Raw genomic sequence first — 9,854 nt, forward strand, 5'->3', positions numbered from 1 at the left:
AAGAATTTGAGTGTGCAAAACCCAGAGTCAAGAACTTTACATTGGAAATATGCTGAGATGATCATCCCCTTTCTCTAACCGTTAATACAAGATCTGGGTTGTGGTCTCTCCAGTGCTGCTCCTACCCCTGTAACCCTTTTTGATAAAGGCTGAGCGGAATCAAATGGTCCTATTATAGTGACTTTCAAAGAAGCCAGAGTATAATCAGAAAATAAAATAAAACGATGCCAAGATATGTCGCAGGACAAAATCCAGCTTCTCAACTTCGGTTGTGCATATATTATCGTACAATAAAAGGCCAATAATCAAAAGTCGTTCCTGAGGGAAATATATTCATGGCCAACCGCTCACTTCGGAAGAGTATTCATGTATTTACGTGTTTCGTCGGAGGATAGAAGGGAGTGATATCTGGTGAGATGTTCGGAGGGAGGTTTAGGGAGGTTGCGCAAACGGGGGAAAATGGCGGAGATCGGAGATCGGTATTTGATTACAATCTAGAGTAAGAAGATATTAGAATGTAGCACAGATAGCGAATAATGCCTTTTATCGGAGGTGGAGAAATATGATGCTGCTATTCCCTCCAAGTTTCGAGCTTTCCCCGTGTTTTCGAGAGCTTTAAAAAATATCCCTTTTCTCTTTCTGCAGCGCAAACATGGATTGAAAAATAGCAAAAATATAGCAGCACCGTGAAATAGGCCATTTTAACCCCAGAACAGCGCCGGTTGACTTACTGAGGAATAAGCAGTTCGCTAAGACTGCTATGCAAGAATGCGACGGCGGCCTATCCGACAAAGATTTATACGTTAGCCAAAGCCGAATTCCACTGCAAAAGCCCAGGACTTCCCGGGCCATTTTCTGTTCGACAAAATCTTACCCCGAATACCACCACGCTTTTCACAACGGAGGCATTATCAGGAGATGTGATGTTGTGATAAACGGCAGAGAGGCCCGATTCCGGCTGACGCTTCTTTGCTGAGCCGGACTGTACGATGACGCGCTGCTTAGGAGCCATTCTGCGAGATGTATTGTTTATGGAAACAGATGAGGGGTTGCTTTTGGGCGGTAATATTATTGTTATACTGAGATAGCTGGGAGAAAACCTGTCATGTGGAGGGGCGAGTTGGTGATGATGGAGAAAAATCCTTGAAAGCTTCTTGTACACAACTGCGCCGTTGGTGTGTGTCGCGTGACGTAGTTTGACTATGGAGCTTCAAACCGATAGCTTCCAGAGTTAAATATAAGAAGAGAATAACAGCCTGCGTCCTGCACTTTGCTGGTTTCTTGTTTGTCAATTTACAGCTTCATACTTTCTAATGTTCCTTGCGTCTATTCTGAAACATCCTGAAATTTGACACGTCAGTTCATCTCCCTATTTTCCAGCTAACTCCAACGCCCTACTATGGCCAGCATAGATGATCTATTCAAGGTATTTGCACGCCCTGACGACTCAAAGCCAGTGTACTAACAAACTGAATAGAAGCCATTATTACCGTCTAAACGTAAATCCGAACCTTTGCGTGATGCCAGTACGTTTTCGCCAATGCCTCCCACCTGATCTTATAAGCATGCAAACAAACATGAGCGTCTAACTATTGAAACCGTTTCCCTTTAGGCGCACTGTATAAAAGCGCCAAAGTAGATGCCAACGGCGATGTGAGCAGTAGTCGGGCGGCTGCCGTAGAAGACGCTCCTGACGAGGATAATCAAGTTGGTCCTGAGCTCCCACCGGACTTCAACCCGGACAAGGATATCCTAGATGACGAGGAAGGGCGATTTTTTGGTGGTGGCATATCGCGCGACACGGCTGGCGCATTAGACTTTGTTGAAAAGCTAGATCAAGGAGATACCAGAGTGAGCACAGCGAAATTCTACCCTTCGTCCTTAATTTGTGAATTGCGCTCTTTGACAACAAGCTAATATCCACACTCCTGGCCGAATTAAAGCCGGAGAAAATCGACTCCGCGTGGCTACGACGATTGGCGCTGAACTTTGAGAAGAAGATATCTAAGAATGCAGAACTTCGCGCAAAGTTTGAAAATGAACCGCAAAAGTGAGTGTATTGGCTGTACTACTTCCACTCCATCACCTTGTGGGGCTAATATTCTAATGATATGTCACTTAGATTTATGGAGTCGGAAGCAGACCTTGATGCAGATATCAAGTCCCTTTCGATCCTGTCAGAACATCCAGACCTGTATGAAGAGTTTGCCAGCTTGGGCTGCGTCGGCTCTTTAGTTTCGCTATTGTCTCACGAAAACACGGATATAGCAATTGACGCGATCGAGATTCTAGGCGAATTGACTGATGAAGATGTCGAGGCCGAGCAGGAAGAGTGGGATGTTTTGGTCGCTGCTATGGTAAGGCCCATTTTAGGCTGCCAGGGAAGATACTTTTACTGACTTTTTGAAGGTGGATGCGGATGTCATCGCCCTCCTAAGTCAAAATCTTGCGAGGCTTGACGAGGGGAACGATGCGGACCGAGCTGGGGTTTATCACGTCATGAGTAGATTTTTAATAATCCTGAACATGAGCTTCGAGAAGCTAACACACAAGCTACAGGCGTTCTTGAGAATTTCGCATCGCAACTACCCATCTCCGAAAAAATCGGCCAAGATCCAGATATGATACCATGGTTGAAAGGTCGAATACAGAAGAAAGAAACATCAGTGTCACAGAATAAGCAGTACGCCGCCGAGATTCTTGCAATCTTGGTTCAATCGTCCGTCAAAAACAGGCAACGACTTCTTGAAAATAACCTGGTAGATGTTTTGTTGCAGCTTCTTAGCATGTACCGAAAGCTCGACCCTGAAAAGGATTCTGACGAAGAAGAATATGTGGAGAATCTTTTCAATTGCCTTACCTGTTTGGTAGATGAGGATGAAGGAAAAGCAAAATTTATCGACGCAGAGGGTGTCGAGCTAGCGCAGATTATGTTAAGAGAAGGCAAAATGAGCAAGCCAAGGGCGTTGCGCGTCCTTAGTCATGCCGTTGGCGGGAAAGGGGGTGCCTCCGTTTGTGAACGGCTTATCGAGGCGGCTTTATTGGGAACTATATTTGGGATGTTCATGAAAAACGTACGTATCCCATATTTATTATTTCTTCCATGTCTGATAAAACTAATCCCCGCACAGCAGGACCACCAATCGACAGAACACCTGCTGGGAATATTTTCTTCACTCCTGCGGCTGCTTCCTGGAGAGTCCTCCAGTCGGATACGGACGCTTGCAAAATTCATGGAAAAAGACTATGAGAAAATTAAGAAGCTGGTTAAACTGCGATGGGAATACGCGTCGAAAGTCTCGGAAGTTGATCAATTAATTGATCAGGAACGAAAATCTATGAGCTCGGAAGAGCAAGAACTCATGAGTCTTGAATGGCTCTCTCGACGCCTTGATGCAGGGCTCTTCTGTTTGCAGGTGTGAAGAACAATTTTCAAACTCTTTTGTAGATGGAGGTATCGCTAACAATAAGCAGACAATTGATGTCATCCTGGCGTGGTTGGTGGCCGAAGATGACGGAGCGAAGGCGAAGGTCAAATCTCTCCTTTCAGACCGTGATGAGGACTTGGCTATTGTAAAAACCACATTGCAGGGTATGTTAAATAAAGTGCCACTTCTACCAAACAGTTTCTCGCAGGAGCTAATGCCTCATTTTAGAACAACTGAACGGCCTAGATGAGACATCGACAGATGAACTAGACACGAGGGAAATGCTTGGGACACTACTACTATTCCTATGATGAAGGCTTATATATCTAGGTAGTTTACTAATTATTATTAAACGAATGTAAAATTGAATAGCTTATACCCATCCCATCTTGTGGGATGATAAATCTCCTGTATTCGTGTGGGAGGAGCTAGCTACATTATAGCCATACGGGAAGAACATAGGGTTAATGTTGGCCGTTACGGCCGTTGCGGTTAGCGATCCCACTAGATCACGTGACCCACCACTATATTATGCTCTTGTAGATAGATTATCATTATTATTATTCTTCAATTATAAATGTATACAGTCAGAGACTATGACATCTATCTGAGAACTTTTAGTTCTCAGGGTTTTTTCTATATCTATAAAGTTAACTATTATACATTCATTAATTTCAGATATATAAAATCAGAAAATTTCAGCTCAGAATATAAAAACTGTTTATAAATTACAGTATTTTAACATTTTCTGATACTTTGAAATTATTTAATAATATTATGATAAATGAAAAGAGAACACAGTCTTAAAGATAGATATATTAAATATATAGATAGAAAAGAATAGAAAGAAAAAATAAAGTAAAAAAAGACTGTAATAAAATAAATTATTAAAAGATAGTATATAGCTATTTAAATAGATTATATCTGATTAATTTTCTTCTCTTCATATTCAGATATTTCTGAATTTAGTTATTTTCTTATAGCTGTTTAAGTTTCTGATAGAAAGTCTATTAAGTATTTAATTTCTATCTCAGTTAAGAATAAAAATCTTATATTTAATTAATTTAAATTATACTTCTCTTTCAATCTAACTCTGAGACTATTATATAATATATAGTATATTATAATATACTCAGAATTCTTATTTATATTATAAAATGAGTATTCTATTAAATTAAATCTATTAATAAATCTTTATATATAAGATTTAAAATAGTTATATTCTAGTTTCAGCTATATTATAGATAAGAATATTTTCTTTTTATATTTAATTAAATAAGATTTTCATTTAAATTTTATTTTAAATCTTGAATAATATATACTCTTCTTTTATTTCTATTAGCTTTTTATAAGAATAAGTACTCACAGGCGATTATTCAGATGTTTGCAGCTTGATATAATATATACTATTAACTACTAGAAGTATTTGCAGTAGATAGATAAAATGTAGAGATTAAATATATAATAGTATTTAAGCTGAGTTATGAATAGTATTTATAAACTCTAGTCTATATAGTTATATATAGTTAAGAGCTGCTAACTCTATTAATTATATAAGAGATAGAAATAGAGATAAAGAATTTATAAAAAGTGAGATTTCTTACATACTTCTTCCTCTCTAAGACTTTATTCATGAAGTCTTTTACTAAGTGACTTCATAGAATCAGCTCAGCACTGCAGTGATACTTACTAAAAACTCTTCATATTTATAAAAAACCTCAGTAAGGAAAAATCTCTTATTATTATAAAGAAAAAAGAGTCTGTCACTCAGTTTCTTATTTTATAAGATTCTTTATAATTTACAGATTCTTCTCTGATTATTACACAGATTCATCTCATATCTTTTATATAAAAGAGTTTCAGTTAACTCTCAATTATTTTCATAAGATTCTTATATAATTATTACACAGATTCATCTTACAGATAAATCACTCTCTGTGAGATTACTCTTATTAAAGAGAAGTATTCATAAGTTAATCTTTCACTCATTCTCATAAATTATTGTTCTTTAATACTGTAGAATGATGAGAAATTTTCTATTCTTTCATCAACTCTATAGAATTGTAGAATCAAGATATTCACAGTCTATAATCACTTTTTATAGTTATATAGAAAGATTCAGATCTATGATTTATAGTCACTCTTTATTTACTAAAGTAATCTGACTATTCTGTGAGATTACTTACAGTGTAAATAAATCTCTCTAGAGTAGTATAAATATCTCAGATCTGTTTATAAAATCTTATCTTCTTTTCTCTTTTTCTATAACAGCTCTCATTTCTACAAACTGTGAGTATTCTTATTTATTCATAAAGTATTTTCACTCAGATAATAGAGAGAAAGTGTTTCTAATAATATCTATATATTAATTCAAGAACTTCTCAAGAATAAAAATTTTTTCAATTTTAATATCTTTATAAATAATATCTGATCACTGCTGAGCTTCTTATAAGTGTCTTTATAACTCTAATCACTTTTTACTGACTGATAAAGCAGAGATATTATTATTTATAACAGTGTTTTTATTTTCTTTAACTCTGTCACTGTATCTGATCTTCAGATCAGTAGTTAATCTTATATCTCTCTCAGATCAGTCTCTGACTTTAAGTAGTGCAGTTTCTCTCTTTACTGTAAGTCTTCTTATAAGTAATTTCTTACAGATTCTAGCTAACAGTTCTTATAAAGCTTCTGATTTTATCAGTGTCTTCTGCAGTCTTACAGATCTACAATCACTTTCTCTCTGCTTACACAATCTCTGATCAGATATATGTAAATATATCTAAATTCTTTATCAATGATTCTCACACTGCAGTGCATTTCTGCAATCTCATTATTAATAAGAGATAAGTTCTCAGATATCTGTAAAATCTGAGTAATTAAAATAATATGAATATTATGAATTTATAATGAGAGTTAATCTGAATAGATAAGTCTTCTCTTTATATCTTAATTATTTCTAAGCTGAATACTTCAGTATAACTGAGAAAGTGAATACAGCTTTGTAAGAGATATCTGATCACATGTGCAGATAGTCAGTTCTCAAGACTCTACTAGCTCTGATGACTGAATGGTTAATGCGGCCACCTGGTAGCGCCTTGGCATGGGAAATCAAGACACATGAGTTCAAAACCCGCAGAGAATACATTAAATCCAGAACTCAAGCATCTCAGGTTTTTAATAAATACAGAGATGTATAAATTGTGTCAATGAATTGCTCTATGTTTCTGAGCTAAGAAGTTATTATTGTATGTATCTAATTGTCACTTCTTTATATTTTTCTATGTTCTTGTTATCTTGATATGATCTCAACATCTGTATTTCCTTCTGTATAATCAATACTTAATCTGTATTTAACATCATGCAAGAACTCATTATAAGCTCCGCTTGCATATAAGTATAATGAAAGAATAATAATAATAATAATAATAATAATAATAATAATAATAATAATAATAATCAAGACTCTGCTATAATTATATATACTCTGATATTCAGCTTCTCTGAAGTCTATGCATTTCTGATAATTTTCATGTTAAATGTAATAATTATCTGTGTCACAGACATGATACTTTCTGCTTCTTTGAAGAAAGAAATTAATAGTTATAAGAGAGTTGAATGGTACAGATATTAAAAATATAAGTGTGAATTTTCTTTGTTTTTTCTTTGTTAATCTCTAAATTATGTTCACAGTTCTGTTTTTGTTTTCTTGTTTTTTAGCTTTAATAAGAGTATGATTTCTTCTTCTCTTTGTATACACTGTGAACTGTTCATCTCAGTAGAAACTCATCATCTTATAGACTAGAGTTTGTAAATGACAGTGTTAATATCTTTATTACAATCAGATTCTTAGCAAAGACTGCATTATTCTGACTTATCAGAATTCACAGTATGAAAGTCATGTTTCAGCTTCTACAGATATCTTATCTACTCAAATGATTCTCAAGTGAACTCATTTATGTTATCAGAATATTCTTGTCACTGAATCTTAAATCAGAGCTTGTAATCTCACTTCTCTGAGTTAATAATCTCTTTAATCTGATATTCTCTTTCACACTCTAGTGTTTTATAAATAGAGTGATGAGTCACAGAGTTGTCTTCTGAGAATTTCTTATATTCACAGAGTAAAGAGACATGAAAAACATTGTATATCTGCAACTCAGATGACAGTTTTAATCTGTAAAACTGTAAGCTAACTTTCTTCATAATCTTATAAGACTCTGTTTACAAGATTATTATTATTATTATTCTTCAATTATAGATGTATACAGTCAGAGACTATGACATCTACCTGAGAACTTTTAGTTCTCAGGGTTTTTCCTACATCTGTAAAGTTAACTATTATACATTCATCAATTTCAGATATGTAAAATCAGAAAATTCCAGCTCAGAATACAAAAACTGTTTACAAATTACAGTGTTTTAACATCTTCTGATACTTTGAAATCATTTGACAATATCATGACAAAGGAAAAGAGAACACAGTCTTAAAGATAGACACATTAAATAAATAGATAGAAAGAAATTGAAAGAAAAAGATAAAGTAAAGAGAGACTGTAATAAAACAAATTATTAAAAGATAGTATATAGCTGTTTTAACAGATTATATCTGATTGATTTCCCTCTCTTCATATTCAGATATTTCTGAATTTAGTCATTTTCTTATAGCTGCTTGAGTTTGTGATACAAAGTCTATTAAGTATTTAATTCCTGTCTCAGTTGAGAATAAGAATCTTATATTTAATTAATTTAGATTATACTTCTCTTTCAATCTGGCTCTGAGACTGTTGTATAATACACAGTGTATTACAATATACTCAGAATTTTCATTTGCATTGCAGAATGAGCATTCTATTAAGTTAAATCTATCATCAAATCTTTGTATATAAGATTTGAAATAGTCATGTTCTAGTTTCAGCTGTATTATAGATGAGAATATTTTCTTTTTACATTTAATTAAACAAGATGTTCACTTGGGCTTTGTTTCAAATCTTGAATAATATACACTCTTCTTTTATTTCTGTCAGCTTTCATTTCACTTATCTAAACAAGATTCTTTTATTTTTCTCTTTATAAAAGATCAGAATATAATTTTTTGAATAGATCTGTTTAATTCTGCACTCTTTTTTACAGCTGAATCAGTCAATTTATTGTCATGAATATTCATATAAGCAGGAACTCAGTGCAGATGAATTATTAGTTTTAATATTCTTCTTTTTAAATTTTTAAAACAGAGTTTAAGATCAGTTCAAGATTTATTTGATCACTATGAATCTGACTATTTCTAAGTCTTTTTAAAGCAGCTTGACTATCAGAGAATATCCATGCCTCTTTCAAACAATTTCCTCTTTTATGAGATTCTATTTCAATGAGTTTGCAAGCTTTCACTATTACAAATAGTTCAGCATCAAAGACTTCAGATTCACAGCCTAAATTTCAGAAATTTGCAATATAATTGATATTATCTTCAGAATAAGTAATAGCTGTGTCTAATCTATTCAAATTCTCATTTTTTGAGCTATCTGAATAAATCAGAATAGAGTCTTTTATATTGATTGTAGAAATCCTTTTCAAATGCTATTCATATTCTTTCTCTTTAGATAGTTCACTTATTTGTAAGTCTATAAGAGATTCAAGCTTTTCTCTTCAGAGAGATAACTTCTTATGATCAACTTTTTCAATATTTAAAGAAGAAAATTGACTTTTAATCAGAGAGCATAGTCTGTACAGTTGAGAAGACATTTTCTTTGAAGAATTATTTTCATTTGAATCAAGAAATCTATTCTAATTCAGTTCATTTCCAGAGTTAATTGATGAAAATGAAGAAGAGACTCTTTCTCTGATTATATAATTTAAGCTCATCTTTATAACTCTCAGAGTATAGTTTATACAGGTCTTTTCAAATCTAATAACAGAAGAAGGAATTGAAACTTCAATTTTCATTGCTTTAATAGAAGATGATTTAAATACTCTTAGAATTCTTCTCAAGACTCTGTTTTACAGACTTTGAAAGAGTTCAGTGAAATTCTCTTGATTATTTCATCAAACTTGAACTTCATAATCAGCTACTGATGTAATACAGACTATATATAACTGTCTTATAGCCTGGAAGAATAGACCTCTCTCTGTATTTGATAGTCTGATTATGTTATTCAATAGTCTTTCTGCCTTGACAGTTCTTTGTTGAATATAATATTTAAAATTCAACTTGAAGTTTAATCATACTTCTAATTATTTGATATTTACACTGGGTTTAATCTCTCTATTTAAAAGAGTTAGAGATAGTTCTTTCTCATTGAATCTAGAAAAGAAATGAATTAACTCAGTTTTATTCATATTAAATTGAATTTAATTGATATCTACTCTAACAAAGATTTTCTTTGCAGCTTCTTCAATTACTTTCAAATTTTCTTTGATAGTTTTTGAGCT

General features: G+C 33.5%; 2 protein-coding genes across 2 annotated transcripts; one reads left to right on the forward strand and one right to left on the reverse strand.

The window, feature by feature from the left end:
• Positions 1 to 487: 487 nt before the first annotated feature.
• On the reverse strand, positions 488 to 1,012 carry BDCG_01761 (uncharacterized protein; the record flags this gene model as incomplete). The annotated part of the gene is made up of 3 exons (XM_045417295.1): positions 488 to 494; positions 732 to 781; positions 875 to 1,012. The coding sequence occupies 3 exons, from the start codon at positions 1,010 to 1,012 to the stop codon at positions 488 to 490; spliced, it is 195 nt and encodes a 64-aa protein (XP_045274153.1).
• BDCG_01762 (uncharacterized protein) lies at positions 629 to 4,020 on the forward strand. Its single transcript, XM_045417296.1, has 10 exons — positions 629 to 1,426; positions 1,478 to 1,526; positions 1,613 to 1,851; positions 1,944 to 2,050; positions 2,123 to 2,357; positions 2,410 to 2,503; positions 2,560 to 3,074; positions 3,132 to 3,416; positions 3,475 to 3,592; positions 3,657 to 4,020. The coding sequence occupies exons 1-10, from the start codon at positions 1,400 to 1,402 to the stop codon at positions 3,737 to 3,739; spliced, it is 1,752 nt and encodes a 583-aa protein (XP_045274154.1). The 5' UTR covers positions 629 to 1,399; the 3' UTR covers positions 3,740 to 4,020.
• The last annotated feature ends 5,834 nt before the right edge of the window (positions 4,021 to 9,854 follow it).

This window comes from Blastomyces dermatitidis (assembly GCF_000003525.1).
Source record: "Blastomyces dermatitidis ER-3 genomic scaffold supercont1.2, whole genome shotgun sequence".
NCBI lineage: Eukaryota > Fungi > Ascomycota > Eurotiomycetes > Onygenales > Ajellomycetaceae > Blastomyces > Blastomyces dermatitidis.

Bases quoted from the DNA above. Each gene is read 5' to 3' on its own strand.
- BDCG_01762 (XM_045417296.1), top strand. From the start codon at position 1,400: ATGGCCAGCATAGATGATCTATTCAAG. The intron at 1,527-1,612 runs GTACGTTTTCGC...GTTTCCCTTTAG, and splicing joins CGAACCTTTGCGTGATGCCA to GCGCACTGTATAAAAGCGCC. The intron at 2,358-2,409 runs GTAAGGCCCATT...GACTTTTTGAAG, and splicing joins ATGTTTTGGTCGCTGCTATG to GTGGATGCGGATGTCATCGC.